The sequence below is a fragment of the Spermophilus citellus genome, assembly GCF_964194105.1.
Source record: "Spermophilus citellus genome assembly, chromosome: 3".
In the NCBI taxonomy this organism is placed as follows: domain Eukaryota; kingdom Metazoa; phylum Chordata; class Mammalia; order Rodentia; family Sciuridae; genus Spermophilus; species Spermophilus citellus.
The window spans coordinates 21,746,287-21,764,264 of record NC_138184.1 but is presented as its reverse complement, the minus strand read 5'-3'; the positions used below and the strand labels follow the sequence as shown (position 1 = coordinate 21,764,264).

The following is a 17,978-nucleotide window of genomic DNA, read 5'->3' as shown; positions in this document are numbered from 1 at the left end:
ACCCCCTTTTGAGGTATTCAGAGGATGGAAACTTAATCTATGATATTTAGAAGTGTTTAGTTATACTTTGAAAAGGGATTATATTTAGATAAGTTCATTAGGGTGGTTAATCATTGAATGCTGGTGATTTTATAAGAAGAGTGAGAGAGACTAGACACACAGACACACATGCTTCTTCTTGCCATGTGATACTATGAGCTATATCGGGACTTTGCCAGAAAGAAGGCCATCACCAAAGCTTTTTAAATGTTGTACCTCCAGAACTCTGAGCTAAAACAATCCTCTTTTCTTCATAAAGTAGCCTGCCACTGGTATTTTGTTAGAGTAAAAAGGACTAATATATTTCTTTTTGGTGCCTGGGCCAAATACCTGGGGAGCTGGCATATTTGACTAGTTTTGTTATCTATTTTAATAATACATTGTTTGAATCTTTAAAAAATGGCTTTTTTTTTTACCTTGCCCGCTACTGTGTGTTTTTACAGAAAGAATAGTGGAAAGAGTAAAAATATGGCCAAGTAAAAGAGACTATTTATTCCTCTCCTCTTTAGTTTTCCAAAAGTTTTGAACCAAAACACTGCTTATAGCAAGAGAAGACCTTCCTGGTGGACCATGGCTGAATAATCATACATCTCAAAGAGTTTCTTGTTCAGAAATAAAACCCTCTGAGTTGTTTTGTCACCAAGTACAGTTTTCTCCAACTTGTTCTCAAGAAAACCATGTGGGCCTTTGTCATATTCAATCTACCTAGTAATTTTCCCCATGGTAAGAATCAATATTTCCTTCTAGCACTCACAGGCTATCAGTTAGTGTCCATTTATGAGCCTCTTAAGTACCCTCTTGAAAACAAACCAGCCCTGGAACCCATTGAAGGTTTCCTTTGCACTGTTTTTTTTTTTTTTTTTTCCATGTTCTGGTAAGTGTTTAGTACCTGGGGAACTAGTAAGGCACCTGAGCATCTCAGCCTGTGCACTTGAATTCCTGTGAAATAGATATCTTCCTACTGTGCTCACCCTGGCTATATGAATGGTCAATGAGTAGCCCATATAGGAAAACAGAACTCTACCTACAATTTGAATCAACCAGTCCATGAAGCCAAGCCTTTTTTTTTTCCCCTAATAACCACATCAGGAAGTCAAACTACTACCTGTATCAGCCAGTCCAGGAAGAAAAAACAATGACTCCTGTCGCAGTCAGCCCCAAACAGCAAGGATTTGATTAATAACTGACAAATTCTTCAATTTTTGCCTTTGCTTCCAACTTGGGACCAACTAGAGAAAGTCAAATATGCTCCCCTAACCAATCACTTAAGATGCTGGGGTTCTCCTTTGAGAGTCTCTAGCTTTCCAGGTCAACAAGTCCCAATCAGGATCCACCTGAAGTTTTCCCTCTTTACCACTATAAAGCCCTCCCTGATAAAGCTCTCTCCTCTCTTCTGCCTGATTTTCAGTCTGCCAGATGCAAGTGGTGGTGGCTGACTCCCTTGCTATAGCAAGTTCTGAATAAATAGTGTTTGCTTGTTCTGATTTGGGTGGTCTTCATTTGTTGCCACAATTCTGTTTAAAATTTTACCTTCCTGGCATGCTGTGTGATGTTAGGCAATCCATTTCCTCTCTTTCGACCTTACATTTGTCAACTGAAGAAACTGGTTCCACGCTTAGTTTTCTTCTATTGAACAAATATTCCTTGGTGCTTAAAGAACTGAGGCTCATGGGTGTGAAACAAATGGTGAGAATTTGAATTGATAGTATTGCAATTAAATCTACTTATCAAGTAATGTTCATGCCCTGATATTATATACTTGTATCTATCCATAAACATTGTGATACTTGAAAAAAAATTAGGCTCCCAGAGATGCTAGATATTGTGATATTGGTGGTTATCGGTGGGGAGTCCTGCTTCCCCACATGTTAAAGTTTGAACATTAGAGAAGCACACCGAGGCAAGATACAAAGCAGGGTTTATTTAAAAAGGAGTGACATATACTTCTTCCAGGAGGGAGAAGTGGGTCATGGCTGGTATCATGGATCCCAAAAAGAGAGGTGTTCTACCCTTTTTGTGTCCTAGACTTTCTTTATTCTCCTGTCTCTTCCTCCTTATCTTTCTCCTTCCTTCGACTAAGCTCAGGAATGCTCCATGGGACAGTCAAAAGGTGGGAAACAGGTGGGCTGAAGAGGGAAGGGCAGGATGGAGTAGCCAAGGACACATAAACAACCTTATAGCTCCCAGTAGGGGGACTGGTTACTTTGGCAACAGGTTGGAGCAGGGGCAGGTTCTTGATAAGGGCAGAAAGGAATCTGAAGGAATTAACATTTCAACCCCTCAGGGGACAGTCTCCAACTTTCCAAGACTCACTCAAAATTGACCACCTTGATCCAACCTGACTTACTTATCTCCACTGACTGCCTGTCTAATTCTGGCTTCAATTGGGTGACGTTAGAGTCACAAGGATGAAAAAATCATGGGACATAATCAGCTCTTAGATAAGGGAGAAATTAGTAAACGGAGGCAGGTAGACGAAGGTTGCAGTCAACATGCTACCTCCTTGCAGCATCACAATGCAGCGAGGTGGAGAGGAAGGGGTGATCAGGAACACGGGAAAGGATTCCCAGAGAGGCCTGCTTCTCCAACTGCCTTCCCCCCAGCGCCCCACGGTGCAGCGGGGCTGCTGGTGTCTGGGGACACCCGACCACTCTCTCCCCCCGCCCAGGGCGGGAAGGAGAACCACAGAGACGCCGCGCCTCCGCCGTCCTAGAGAAGCCATAGCGGCGAGGCGCGCGGCTTCGGCCTCCAGCTGCTGGGGTCCGGGGCGCTGAGCGCGGCTGTCCAGAACTGGCTGGCTGGACGAGGACCCGGCTCTCATCCGGCGGCTCCCAGGACTAGGGTGTTGCGTCGGGCCGCCGGCCCCTGCGCTCGCCTACTCGGAGGGCCACCGGGCCATGGCGGCCGAGGCCCTGGAGAGCGGAGCGCGCCTCCGCCGGGTCCTCGAGCTGTTGCCGGGACGGGCGCGCCCGGTGAGTGCGGGCGGGCGCTCCTGCAGGCTCGGCGCTGCCGGGCTCCGGGCGCTGATCGGAGGCGGGGAGGGGGCGGGAGGCGGCCTGGGAATGAGGTGTAGCCCTGAGGGCGGGCCTCGAGGGATTGGCAGGGTCCAGAGCACTGGGCACTCTCCACGGCCCACCCAGGAGGGGAAGCAGGCATGCTCCGCGCAGGCGGGAGTCGAGCGCTGGAGCGCTGTTCTCTGATCAGTGTGGGCGAAGGCGAAGGACCAGAACTGGTCAAAATTCAATGAGCCTGTTTTTTTTTTTTTTTTTTTTTTTTTTTTTTAAATAGAGCTGGTTATGTTTGAGCTGGGTTCAGGATGAACCGGAATTGACAGGTACAGGAGGGAGCACTTGTTCAGGCTGGGGAAGTTGCAGGTGCCAGGGCACAGCCATGGAGAGGAGAGTTTGGTTTTCCAACCGAATGGTGAGAGAAAAGGGGATGGTGCAGGTAAACTAGCTCTCTGAATAGTGAAGGAATTCTCGTGGTGCCCAGGAATTGGAACCTTTATTAGGTAGGCAGAGGGGAGCCAGCCAAAACCTTTGAGCCCCGTGGTGCTTAATAAATCACTGTGGGGACTTTGTGGGGCAAGGATGGCAGTGGAATGGAGCAGAAATTGCTCCTCCGTAATATAAAGACAGATGCTGAGTGAGGTAGTGGATGGAATTATAAGAAGTCTTGATGGCTGTGTTAGACCAGGACGCAAGAAAAGACCACTGACTCCAATTAAAATCAAATTAAAGCAAGCTTATTATTTCGACCTGCCGGGCTGCCTCTCCCTCCCAAAACGGCAGGGAACAAGATAGCCCCGAGGCTTCTTTGTGGCCCAGTTTTATAGCCCAAAAAGTTACACAAAGGGGGGTTACAGATAACAACTCTCTGAGGAACATAACACAAGTTTACATTTTTGCTGGCCCCGGCATCAGAATTTATGGAGATCTTAGAGACTCAGAGAGGGTCATTATCTGGCCAGGGAAGGCCAGAATTTATGAGGCATCACTAAGGTTTAGGAAAGGGTTGTTATCTGGTCAGGGAAAACCGGACATGGGTGAGTTCAGGGCACGGGCAGGCATTCCAAGTAGGTTCAGAATTTGCAGTAATTTATAGTAAAGCCGAAATTATCTTTTCATGGTTTTATGGTGAGATGCCCAATTTTAAGAAAAGATCAGGTTGGGTCTATCAGGCTGTAGGTTAGCACTGTTGGTGTTTCCTGAGGAAGAGGATGAGATAAAAAAGAGAAAAGATGCAGAGGCTCCTACAGATACAGATCCCGAGATAGGCCCTTGGGGAAGAGAGTGGGGTGGGCCGTTTTGGAGAGTGTATAGGGGTGGGGGATTCTGGGAATAAAGCCACAGTTTAGGATTTATCCCAGGGTAACCTGGGTGGGTCAGAGGCACTTTGGTGGCTGGGAGGGAAAAAGAGGAAGGGTCCTACACAGCAGGGGTGGTGACATTAGAAGGCAGTCTGACACAGTATGCAAGAGTCAGAGAGTCACACAGACCTGGGTTCTGTTTCAGCTCTGTAGCTTTGGAGGAAATTAATCTCTCTGAGTCTCAGTGCCCTCTTCTGTAAAATGGATTTATACCCTTCTCCACAGACAGTGAGATATTAAGTAATATGTGAAAATATACTGAACTTGGCACAGCTCAGTAAAATACAGTTGTTACCAAGGGGTGGTGAACTTTGAAGGAGGACCTCTTGTGGAGAAAGGATGGGATCTAGACCACAGAGGGTGGTTTTGGAAAGAAAACTTTGGCAGAGATTCATGAAAAAGAATGATGTTTCTATTACTGAAATAAAGATGAAGAGACATGAGAAAATTGATGGCTGATCTCTTATATGTTTGTAAGTAGGGGGCAAAAATCTGAGCATTTCCATAGATGTTCAGAATCCATAAACACAGCAGATATCCCTGCCAGTACCTCTTGGTATACTGTCTGTCATTACGGCAAGCCTGAGCCTGGGATTGACCTAGGACACTTAAACACATGTTGTTTCAGGAGTCAGTGACCTTTGAAGATGTGGCCGTCTACTTCTCTGAGAATGAATGGACAGGGCTGGCCCCTGCTCAGAGGGCCCTGTACAGAGATGTGATGCTGGAGAATTATGGGACTGTGGCTTCTCTGGGTAAGGATCTCTTCCCTTTGGCTCTGCCTCTGTCCTTTAGAATTTCCTGACTCCTTCTTAAAGGCTCAGGAGTTTAATAATACCCAGATCAGTGGTAGCTTCAGGATCCTAGATTCTTAATGACCCAACCTGAGCAGTTGCTGGGAAATGGGAAATCCTGGGATCAGTTTGGGCCTTGCACAGGATTCCCTTGCTCAGCAGTTAGTGCTGCCCAATGTCTCGCCCCCATTGAGTGCCCCACTGAGCACCCCAGTGAGTCTTTGGTTCCCCCTGTAGGGAGATCCTGCCCAGTGGCAAACATCTTCATGTAGATGTCTAAACTTTATTGCTCTAAAAGGGAGAAGATAAGAAGGTTCAGTTCCTTAATCAGTGGAATCAGGCATTTCCTGACTGAAACTGTCATTGAGCACCTCTCATGTACTCTGTCAACTTCTGAATCTTTGTAAGAATAAAAAATATATAAAAAGCTTCCTGGTCCCTCTCCCCTGGGTCTCCTGCTATTTCCCCTGGACTTCCTTTCCTTGTTCTTCCTGGTTATTTTCCTTTTTTTCCCCTTCTGCCCCTGAAGACACAGGCCTGGGAGGAGCCCTGGGATTGCTCTGTGTCACCCCACTCACCTGCCTGTCCCATTTCCTTCCCCTCAAGCGGCATTTCCATTTCCCAAACCGACTCTGATTTCCCAGCTGGAGCGAGGGGAAGCACCCTGGTGCTTAGCTCCTTGGGGAGCTCTGGATGGAGAGGGTCCAAGGGCCATCTCCTCAGGTGAGTGAGGATATATGCTAGTCATCATGTTTTTAAAAAATGTAATGGATATGTGTTCTTCTAACCTAGTGCCATAGATACTAGTTGGATTTCCTTTTTACTCCTATTCTCATGGTTTTCTTTGAGTTCTTGTTTTATTCATTCTAGCTCCTCTGAGCCATCTTTATTCAACTTTTTGCCTCTTCCTCATCTCTGCTATTATCATAACCACCATTTATGTATTCCCTGACTTTCCTGATTACTCCTATTTCTACTTTCCTGACTTGCTTAGACTTCCAACAAAAGATTCTGGCTGCCCTTTGGGACATGAAGGCCTTCTTTATCATTAAAGAGCACAGAATCTTAATAACCCTCAGCCAAATAGTTCTTATTCTTCAGGGATTGCTGATAGGGAAAGCCCCGGTATTACTTTTGCCCCAAACAAATCTTTCTTGTTTTCCTAGAAAGAGCTTGTTCTCCTGCTCTCCTAGTGAGAACTGTGTCTCCCTGTTGCCTTTCTGGAAAACTTCCATCTTCCCCCACAGAGCTCTTCGACAGCTCAGTGAGACTTGAACTGTGCTTGCAACCTCCGTGTTCTTGTTCTGGCAGTCTTTTTTTATATCAGGATACTTTTGATTGCAAGTATTAAACCCCATTAAAACTGGCTTAAATAATAAAGAGGAATTTATTGTTTTATGAAACTGGGAGGGCTGTAGTGAGCTGCAGGTACACTTTAACAGTTTCTGCTCTGTCTCCATGTATTTGGTTTTGCCTACAGTCTGGGCTTCTCTTGTGGTTGTAAGGTAGATGTAACCAGGACTCTGCTTCTTCATGCCTAGGGAAAGAAAATAGGACAGATCTTCCTTAGGCTTTATCCAGAGAAAATTAAAAGTTTCAAGTATTGCTCTAATGGACCTTCTTAAGTCATAAGCCAGCCCTTAATCAGTCACTTGACCAGGGAAATAATGTACACTGATTGACTGGGCTGAATTGCTGATCCCTGTACCAGTTTTCCATGGTGAATGCTTGGCTTAGACCATTTCAGAGCCTAGTCTAGGAGCTGAAGTTGGGATCACTCCCCATGCCTGTTGTAGCTACTCCACAATGGTGAGGTGTAGAATGAATGTAGAAGGAGTAATCAATGTCTCCAGCATTTTCTCAGGATCTCAGAGGAAAGCTCTCCACCTATGCGAATTTATCCTCCTTGCCTTAGTTAAAAAATCAACAGCTAAGTTATTCCTTGAGAAAAACTCTAACTCCCTGACCTAAAGCAGACTTCCTTGGAGTAGATCTGTCTTCACTCAGTCCACTTTCATCTTAGAGAAGATGATCTCAGGGGACACAGAGTCTTTGGCTTCAGCCATATATAAGATTGTCGTTTGAAGGTGTAGAACTGACCTGTTGCTTAGGCAGTTATGGAGAGAACTACACAGTGACAGATGTTAGTTAAGCCTGAAGTAAAATTGCTAGAGTGAACTTTTGTGAATAGAGATGTCTGTCATAGACTAAGAAGTGATTTCTAGAAATGGCTTAGTGAGGCTGTGATATTATTTCTTATGGATGTCACAGACAGACCCATCATTGATCCTTTGTGGAATAAATGGTATTAGATGGAGAAGAAGAAAGGAAACCAAGAGACTATGGTTTCCTAGAATATCCTGCCTAGACAGAAAGTCCTTAGGAACAGCTCTTCTGAACTCTATCCTATCCTGATTCTTTTGTATGTGAACTTTTTACAACCTATAGAAGAGGACCTGGTCATTTCTATTTCTTCTTGACATTTTACAATGAGTGATATGCTTTCATATCATTGGGAAGGGATGGAATTGCAAATTCCCTATACCACTGTTTTCTATGTGTTATATTCCTATCTCCCTTGCATTGCTGGTCATTTGTGTTATCTATCTTTCCACCTACCTTAATTCTTCCCTCACCACTTCCTTTTCTGCTCCATTCCTAATGGGTCACACTCCTCCAACTGAGCCAGTCTTATTTGTACCTTGCCCCTGGCAGGATATCCATTTCTAAAGCCTGCTGGGATCTCCCATCTTGAGCAGCTGGAAGAGCCACTGAACTTGAAATTACCAGTAGAGAGTCCAGGCCTAATTTATACTGGTAAGAGAGAAGGAAATGAGCATTTTTCTTTCAGTCATAGAGTTTCCTCTGTCTTTTCTTTTTTTCTTCTTCTTTTTTTTTTCTTTTTAAAGCCCATTTTGGCTGAGCACAGTGGTGCATGCCTGTAATCCCAGCAGCTCAGGAGGTTGAAGCAGGAATATCTTTATTTCAAAGCCAGCCCCAGCAAAAGTGAGGTACTAAGCAACTCAGTGAGACCTGAATCTAAATAAAATAGAAAATAGGGCTGAGGAAGTGGCTCAGTGCTTGAATGACCCTGAGTTCAATCCCCAATACCCCCCCCCCCACAAAAAACCCCATTTTGCCATTCATGTTCTAAATACATGACCTTCCAAAATTTTCATATCAACCAATTTATTAAGAGGAAACTGAAGCCCAGAGCTTCCACATTTTAATAGGATAAGCTCAATTAATTAAGTAGTCATGAGTTGGGGTTTTAGGGCTTAGCTTGGTTTTGTGGAATTACAGTCCCTGAGGAATCTATCTAGTGTCCACCTTTTATTTTTGGTTGCTTTCCATGTGTTAGCCCTGTTTTTGTCATTTTTGGCTAAGATGGGGTCATTGAGACAAGGGGTGACCTTGGAGAGACAGGAATATATTTATATGACTTAGTGACCTTTGTCATTATTATGGGTAATGATATTTGAAGCTCTGATTTCTTCTTTCAGAGAACATGTTGAAGAGTGAGAAAGAAGATTTTATTCTGAAAGAGGAAGTTTTTGAGGAGGAACAGGACCTCATGGTGCTATCAAGTGGATCCTGGTGGTATGGCTCCCAGGAGTTCTCCTTTGGAAAAACCTGTGAAGAGGAGAAAAGCAGGTTAAGGAGATGGCCTAGCTACTCCAGTAGGAGAAATTTGGAAAACACTACAAATGACATTGTAGAAGTGATTGTCAAGGATGAGATGGTCTCAGTAGAAGAGGGTTCAGAGAATACTGATGTTAGTACCTACCTCAGGATGCATCAGAAAATTCTAAATGAAAAGATATTCTACATATGTGAAGAATGTGGCAAATGTTTTGATCAAAATGAAGACTTTGGTCAACATCAAAGAACTCATAATGGAGACAAGGTCTATGGATGTAAGGAATGTGGAAAGGCTTTCAGTTTTAGATCTCATTGCATTGCACATCAGAGAATTCATAGTGGGGTGAAACCCTATGAATGTCAAGAATGTGCCAAAGCCTTTGTTTGGAAGTCAAACCTGATTAGGCATCAGAGAATACATACTGGAGAAAAACCCTTTGAATGTAAAGAATGTGGGAAGGGCTTTAGTCAGAACACAAGTCTTATACAACATCTGCGAATCCACACTGGGGAGAAACCATACACGTGTAAGGAGTGTGGGAAAAGCTTTACTCGAAACCCAGCTCTTCTTAGGCATCAGAGAATCCACACTGGGGAGAAGCCTTATGAATGCAAAGATTGTGGGAAAGGCTTCATGTGGAACTCTGATCTTGCACAGCATCAGAGGGTCCACACTGGAGAGAAGCCTCATGAATGTACTGACTGTGGGAAAAGCTTCATTTGCAAGGCGCACCTTATCCGACATCAAAGGATCCATACTGGGGAAAGACCCTATAAGTGTAATGACTGTGGGAAGGCCTTCAGTCAGAATTCTGTCTTGATTAAGCACCAAAGGCGCCATGCTAAAGAGAAACCCTATAACTGTTGGACCTCTCACATTCTTGAACATTAGAGATGCATATTGGTGATCCTTGCTTATAATTTATAGGCTACAGGAGCCCCAGAGACAAATGAGATGCCCTTCCACAATTTGCTATAACCGTAATAGCCAGTATTATCTTGCCCCTTCCCTTGAACAGATTCCACTCTAGTAAGTCTAGATCCTCTGTACTGCTGTATTTATATGAAGCACCACTTGATTGAGCACCTACTCAATTAAGCAGACCTTTCTTCCTCTTCTACGTGTAACCAGTACCCCCCAAGTTAGTATCTAATTATATGCTATCTCATGTTTTTCAAACAGTATCATGTCTCTTAGTTTTGACTCCATCTGATTAACTCTTTGAAGACCAATATTGCATTTCTTTTGTTTCTCAAGTTTTAAGTTCATTTTTTAAATATTAGATAGAGCATGCTCATGATTTAAAAAAAAAAAAAAGGAGTTCTGAAGGGTGCTCAGTGAAAAGTAAATTTTCTTGTCATGTCTGTCTCCCAGTTCTTCCCAGAAGCAATCACTTTTATAGGTTGTGAATCTTTTTGGAGATTTTCTGTATATGCAAATTTTAATATTGCTTTTCATAAGTCTTTCTCACAGAAAACCTTATTTGATATGGGTCACATTTGCCAACTTCAGGACTTTCCCTTACTCTGAAGTTGTGGTCCTTCCTGAGGTCATCAGGGTAACTTAGGGAAAGCAGCAGAGAGGGGTTCATGTTGTGCAATGCTGAGAGACCACATTGCCCTATGTTATGAGACAGCACTCTAGGATTGGAAAAATGTAAACCCTGTCAAGATTTTTTTTTCATAAAAATATGTACAGTTAAAACCCTTTACTGCTCTATTATCCTAAATCTCCCAGCCTGTCCCCTACTCATCACCATGATAGTCCATATCCTAAAATAAGTCATGGGGCCATCACCAAGGGTGGGAGATAGTGTTACTCTGGTGGTGGTTAATGCTCTGTTAGGTAACATCCTTCAGTTAGCAGTTGAAAAATTCCCATATAACGCAATGTCTTGGTATCAGAATTAAATTCTTCCTAGGCCCAGAATCAGAGAAAACAAATACTAGGAATACATAGATTCTATGCAGAAAAGTAAGGAAGCCTAAAATTAACTCCTTTTGAAATCAAGAGTCTGATTTCAACATTTTAGAAGGAGAATACAAGCTGCCAGTACTGTGAAGATGCAGGATATTAGAAAGTGGCCCTAACCACTTAAAGGTTGAGAGGATGAAAGGCCTTGTTGAGCGGAGAATGTTGATCCAAACAGATTTGAAACACGAGACTCTTCACCTGTAGAACCACTTTTTGTGGATGGTGCAGTTTGCTTCACTGTTGCTGAGGCATCCCATTTTGTTGACCAGGGAGCAAGGAAGAGAAACCATGAGCCTGCCTGCACCAAACTTCTGCTTCCTGAAAAATCACAAATATTGGTAACTTTAGAGTTCCTGATTGCTGAAACCTAATGTAATTTAATAAAGTGAACTTTTTCCAGGGTAGCCCAGCTTGGGTAACATCTAATAAGCAGTAAAACTTGTGTACCACATGGAACTAAGAAATGGAAATGACTGATGTGAACAGTGGGAAGTTGTAGGCAAATATTATTTGGGAAACTACTTGTGTGAAAAGCACTCTGCCAGGTGCTTTTTAAATAAGTCAGAACTGTTCCTGCATTCCTGGAACATTTAACCTAATGGGAGAGAGTACCCCTTCAGGATAATTACATAAAATTATTAAAAGTCTAAATGTGATGAAGAAAATGAGCAAGGTACTGAGAGGGACTGATGGGAGGGGCCCACTTAATATAGGTGATCAGTGAAGGCCTATCCTAAGAGGTAACATTAAAACCAAGAATGTGAAACAGCACTTTCTACATAGAAATCATTTCTACATAGAAATGATTTGTAAAAGGACAAGAATGGAAGAAATGTGAGAAAGAGCCTCTTAAGAACAGGAAGAACAGCAGGCAGAAGGAACAGCTGTGAAGACTCCCTGCTGTATGAGGAGCTTGGTATGTTCAAGAAACCAAAAGAGAGGCTGGGGATATAGCTCAGTGTAGAGCATATGCTTTGCATTTGCAAGGCCCTGGGTTCAAATAAACACACTACCATTCACACACACACACACACGAGTTTTAGATATGGTATAACAATGAAAGGTGTAAGGCACAAATTGGGTTTGGAGGGAATTAGGCCAGAATATTGTTTTTCTTTGAATGAAAAGAAGCCATCCAATGGAAGAGTGATATTTTGAGTCATAAGCTTTAAGATGGTCACTTTGCTACATAGAAATGATTTGTAAAAGGACCAGAATGGAAGGAGAGATTATGTTGGAGACTGTAGTAGCCCAGGTTGGAAAGGATGATGGCCCAGAGAGACTGGTGGTAGTGGAGACAGAAGTAGGTGGATGTATTTTGGAAATAAAGCCATAATGTGCAGATGGATTCAATACAAGGAGTAATGGACTAGGAGGGGTCAGGGATAGTTTTCTGATTTGAAAAAGTGAGTGAGCCATTGATTGTAATGGATGAGACTAGAAGAGGAATAGGCTTGGGAGGGGAGAAGTCAATAACCCTTATTTTGGATTAACACATTTGAGATATGGGTGAGATGTTCAAGTTGGCCATTGTATATTATGGGCTAGAACACCATGTTAGCCATGATTAAAGCTGTTTATTTGGGAGATATCAAATGAACAGGAGACATAAAGAATGGGAAGCAATGAACAAAACCCCCTAGAGGATGGGAAGAAATGTATGAAATCTAGAGCTGTACTGTCCAATACAGAAGCCACTAGCCACATGTGGCTATTTAAAATTTCAAATGCAGTTCTTTTAGACACATTTCAAGCATATCATATGTGGCCACCTTTCAAGCATACCATATGTAGCCATCTTATTATGTAGCATGGATTTAGAAGATTTTTATCATTGCAGAAAGTTCTACACAGTGCTGCCTTCAAGATGTAGTAAGGTACCAAGACCCCAGGATAGAGAGCTATGGAATATCAATTCAGTATTTAGGGAGCTGGATAGAGGGAGGTACCAGCAAGGCATGCTAAGAAAGGGCAGCCCTGAGGTGTTGACAACACTACAGGCAGCTGTTGAAATAGGGTTGAAACAAGGACAAGGGCTGCTAGAAGGTGATGGTCGAAAGCCTAAATATTCATAAGCTCCCAAAGTCAGAATGATGAATATGTGCTGGATGAGGTCAGTATCTTAAAAATTGGAAAGAGAGTTTACACATCAGAAGCCTGAGGAAGTAGAATCATGAAAGAGAAGGAACAGTTTGGACCTACCAAGGAGCATCAGAGAAGGTGATCCACCCTAGGAATGCCATTTCTCAAAGATGGAAATGTTTGTAGGTTGAGTGGTTGGGTGGCAAGATTCATAAGTAACATAACGAGAAGTACCAAATACAGCAAAAGATAGGTATTCTAAAGGATTAAGAAGATGCAGGTGGAAATGGGTGGCCCCTACTAGGAGAGTTCCAACTGTTTTTTTCCTTACCAGAGGCCTGCCTATAGGCAGGACTTAGAAGCCCTAAGTTCCTGTCATAGACTATATAGGAATCATAGCATGAAAGATGTAATTTGTAGTGACACTTTCTAAACATGTAAAAGTCAGAAGATAAAAAAAATTAATACTCAGTTTCTAAATTTTGGAGAAAGATAAACAGTGGAAATTAACATTTTCTGATAAGTTACAATAATAATATATTAAAAGCAGAAAATTATGGTAAAATTTTGTCTTCAATTAAAAAAAAACATAGGATTAGAAAATGTGGATGTAGGGAATTGAATACTGAAAAGTAGCTAACCTACCCAGAATTCCCCAGGGGAATGAATAAGTCCCTGCTATATTGCAAGCTGTAGCCAGTTAAAAGTTGCCTGTGTTAGAAGCAACTCAATTGCAAATTCGTGCGTGCAATTCTGAGCATCTGCCTTTGAGGCTTTCAGTTAGGACTCTGTAATTATCATCTCTGACTTGTTTTCTATCATCTGTTCAACTCCTTTCTGGCAAGAGTAACCCAAATATTCTTTGGGAAGGTATCCGTTCTCAGCTAGGTGGTTTGGATCCACCCACAGTTTCATGAGTTTCATGTCACAACCCTGTTTAGCTTGTCAAGTCAGCTTTCCCATCCCTTTGGCCACAAAGCTAGTGTGGCATGAGATATTTACTGAGTCTTCTGGAAGAATGACTTTTTCATCTTTGAAAGCTACCAAAAGAGATATTCTCTGTCCCTTGTGTGTCATGTAAGAAAATGTTAGGCCTGGGACCCTAGGAACTATTTTTTTTTCTATGAAAAGGGGAGATCTAAAACTTCCAGATGATACTGTAAAGGTAAAATTTCTAAGCTGCAAAATCCTGAGTTAAAGTTAAAGTTAAAGTGTAAAAGACTAGGGCATTGTAAAGCTTCTAGATTACAAGGCCTGGGCTAAAAGGTAAAAGCCTATTGTTACAATTCCCTTGCTATCCCCGGAACCTGTTATCTCTGTAAAGTTGTTAGGACAATGCGGGAGCTGCTCAGTAAATATCTCTATTGATTCCCTGGTTGTTTAATAGCTAAGGGCTCCAGGTAACATGGCACGTAGGCATCCAGGCCCCAGAACCAATCAGTTTGAATGTGTACCCCACTTAGAAGTGACCAATCACCCCTACCCAAACTGTTCCCGCCAATGAATGGACTAATCATGTATCAGAATTGTTGTTCAATTTCCCCGCGCCTCATGATGATTTGTTCTGATGTATGCAAAGCCCCCCACCCTCTCCAAAAAGTGTACTTAAGCTCTGCTTGACCTCTGCTCTGGGCTCTGGGCTGCTCTCCCTTCTTGAGTGAGCACAGAGCCCTAGCGCGCTGGAACGGATCCCCAATAAATCCCCCTTGCCATTGCATGGAGCTAGTCTCATGTGGTCTCTTTCTCCGACGCTTCGCCGGACCCTTACAATACCTCGTAGAGCCTGTGGACAAAGCTAATGCCAAAGAGAACAGTGGCAAAACGGGGAAACTAGTTCCTTGCCAACATCGTTTGAGCCACTAGCAAGCATGGCCCGAAGCAGACCTACTTCTAAACTTTTTAGCTATTGTAAGGGTCCGGCGAAGCGTCGGAGAAAGAGACCACACGAGACTAACTTCATGCAAAAGCAAAGGGGGATTTTATTAGGGGGGGATCCGTTCCAACGCGTTGGGGCTCTGTGCTCACTCAAGAAGGGAGAGCAGCCCAGAGCCCAGAGCAGAGGTCAAGCAGAGCTTAAGTACACTTTTTGGAGAGGGTGGGGGGCTTTACATACATCAGAACAAATCATCATGAGGCGCGGGGAAATTGAACAACAATTCTGATACATGATTAGTCCATTCATTGGCGGGAACAGTTTGGGCAGGGGTGATTGGTCACTTCTATGTGGGGTACACATTCAAACTGATTGGTTCTGGGGCCTATATGCTTATGTGCCATGCTACCTGGAACCCTTAGCTATTAAACAACCAGGGAATCAATGGAGATATTTACTGGGCAGCTCTCGCATTGTTCTAACAACTTCACAAAGATTACAGGTTCCGGGGATGGCAGGAAGATGGTAACAATAGACTATTTAAATTCTAACAATGGTCTTTTACTTTTTAGCCCAGGCCTTGTAATCTGAAAGCTTTACATTGCCCTAGTCTTTTACACTTTAACTTTAACTTTAACTCAAGATTTTGCAGCTTAGAAATTTTACCTTTACACTATATGAGCTGATAAAAATATTTTGTTAAACTAGATAGATTGAGGGGCTGGGTTTGTGGCTCAGTGGTAGAGTGCTCACCTAGCATGCACGAGGCACTGGGTTCGATCCTCAGCACCACATAAATGTAAAATAAAGATATGGTGTCCACCTAAAAGTAAAGAATAAATAAATAAATAGCTAGTTAGATTGAGTTTTCTGTCATTTGTAACAGACTTTTATTTGTAAGCTCTGTTTTATCATACAACCCCTTACTATTGCATTTCCCCCCTTATTTTAGTAGTAATACAAGCTACTTATTTTTATCTCAGTTGCACAGAGGTTGAGTGACTAAGGTGACTTTTGTGTCCTAAAGTTGATTTCATAAATACCACCTAACTGATCTTTTAAGTCACTCCATAACATTCCTTCCAAACTTGATGAAAACAAACTCATTCCCAGATTCTTTAATACATAGCTTCCTATCTTCCTATCTTCCTAACTTGCTCTATGTATTTTTTTTAACCACATTCACTTCTATGTTAAGTCAGATCATTGTGGAATAACAAGGTGTTAGGTTGAGATCTACTAGGTACTTAGTTATTATTGCTGAGTTCATACCTCGTGACAGAGCCTATAAGGCTCAAAGTCATCTCTGTGGTTGAGTTGAAAGTTGCTTTATAGAGTGAAAAGTTACTTTCTTATTTTAGCAACAAAAAGAAAAAAAAACTGGCTTTCATCATTTTTTCTTCATATTTTTTTCCCTAAAGAAAGGCTGTCTGTGTCTGGTTCAAGTGATACACACGTTAGAGTTGAGCAGTGGTATTTCTCAGCCCACCCTCATTCCAGCATGTCCAGTCCAATCAGAACTATAGTATCCAGCATGAATGGAGCTTGAGACCCAGTTCCTTCTGATTTTTACCATATTGTACCCACTAAATTTAGTAAAAAATTATTCATTTATTTTCAGGTGATATATAACATGGATTTTAATTCTATTGCTAGTAAAAAGAAAGAAGAAAGAATTATTGTGTAAGAAGAAGTCAGAAAGTAAGTTTGTTAATTAGAAAGCAAGTGGAGTCTTGGGAAGTGTCCTCCTCTATAGGTTTCTTTTATCTTGGAGTGAGTTTTCTGCCCATCAGGAGTATCCTGGGAGACTGACATAGTTTTTGGCTCTGCCTCCTTCTGTTTGAGAAATTATTAATTCTGAATGCATGGAATCTAACTGCCAGGCCTCAAATATACATTATTATTTTTCTAGGAGGCTGAAGAAATCTTCATACAAATAGAGCTGAGCTCCCTGAAATATCTGCCCTAGGTGTGGCAGATCAGATTACCTGATGTTCCTTTGAAAACATGCCAATCTGTATGAATGGGCCATGAGAAAAAGAGGGAGGTGTGCATGCTGGAAATTTATGGTAAATGAGATTAAAAATAAACAAGCCAGGATGCATAAAATGAAAGGCATTCTGAAAAAAGTGACCGAAATACTGGAAGGAAGCATGAATGATGATGTAAATATAGACATTGAAAATCAACGCAGAGCATATACATCTGTCCATAAAGCCTTGATGCTAACTCCACCTACATTGGGTCCGCATGCTCCTCATGCCCCTCAAAGTGGAGTTGTCCTTTGGACTAGTTGTTAGCTATACTTCTTCTCCATTTCTTTTCTACCCCTCATTTCTTAACCCATAGAGATTGACTTCCACTTCCACTAAACTCCCTAAGCTAAGGTTACTAGCACAACTGGCTTCTTTGGCTCTACCTTCTCTATGGTCTTTTTTTCTGTTGATCACTTACACACCCTGAAAATGTCTTCCCTTGACTCCCAGGATGCTACTTTCTCCATATGTATAAGAATTGCCATTCTCAAAATGGCAATCTAATCGTATCACTCCCTTTCTAAAAATCCTTTAATGGTTTTCTTTTACTTGTAAAACAAAATCCAAATTTCTTAGGTACATATTCAAAACTGTATTGCTAATTTGTTTAATCTATGATTTGGTTCTCTCTCCCTTCCAGCTCCCCCTTAGGTTAACTTCAACCCTCCTTTTCTTTCAAATTCTCAATCATGTCTTTCTCTTTCATGGAATGAGTGGATGTATTTGTATAGGCCAGTAGTTCTCAATGGGAGGTAATTTTGCTTCCCTATCAAAGGGACATTTGGTATTTTTCAGACATTTTTTTGTTGTCACAATTGGTGGTGGCCTGCTTCTGGCATCTATTGGGTAAAGGTCAAAGATGATGCTAAATATACCACAATGCAGAGGATGATGCCTGGAATAGAATCAGATCCCACAGGTTAAGGGTGTAGTCCCTTAAGACTGCCTCCTACTTCAGACATCAATGACAATGGGTTATCACCTATACTTCTGGCCGAGTGGCTCTGAATCAGGGTTCACGTTTTTCTTCTTAGGTTTCATTAATTTGCAAGGACATCTTGGAAGTCAAGGAAACATGTTTACCACTTTATTTTAAAGGTTATTACAAAATTCCCAGCTATTTGAGTCTGAGATAGGAGGATTGCAAGTTAGAGGCCTACAGTAAAAA

At 42.2% G+C, this 17,978-nt stretch overlaps 1 protein-coding gene across 3 annotated transcripts; it reads left to right on the top strand.

The window, feature by feature from the left end:
* The first annotated feature begins 2,759 nt into the window (after positions 1-2,759).
* On the top strand, positions 2,760-10,200 carry ZNF662 (zinc finger protein 662). Of its 3 annotated transcripts, XM_081285134.1 has the most exons (5): positions 2,760-3,011; positions 5,037-5,163; positions 5,809-5,925; positions 7,918-8,019; positions 8,706-10,200. In XM_081285134.1, the coding sequence occupies exons 1-5, from the start codon at positions 2,937-2,939 to the stop codon at positions 9,734-9,736; spliced, it is 1,452 nt and encodes a 483-aa protein (XP_081141260.1). In that variant the 5' UTR covers positions 2,760-2,936; the 3' UTR covers positions 9,737-10,200. The 3 variants fall into 3 exon arrangements, with proteins under 3 accessions (XP_081141260.1, XP_081141261.1, XP_081141262.1); XM_081285135.1 differs by lacking the exon at positions 7,918-8,019; XM_081285136.1 differs by lacking the exons at positions 5,809-5,925; positions 7,918-8,019.
* The last annotated feature ends 7,778 nt before the right edge of the window (positions 10,201-17,978 follow it).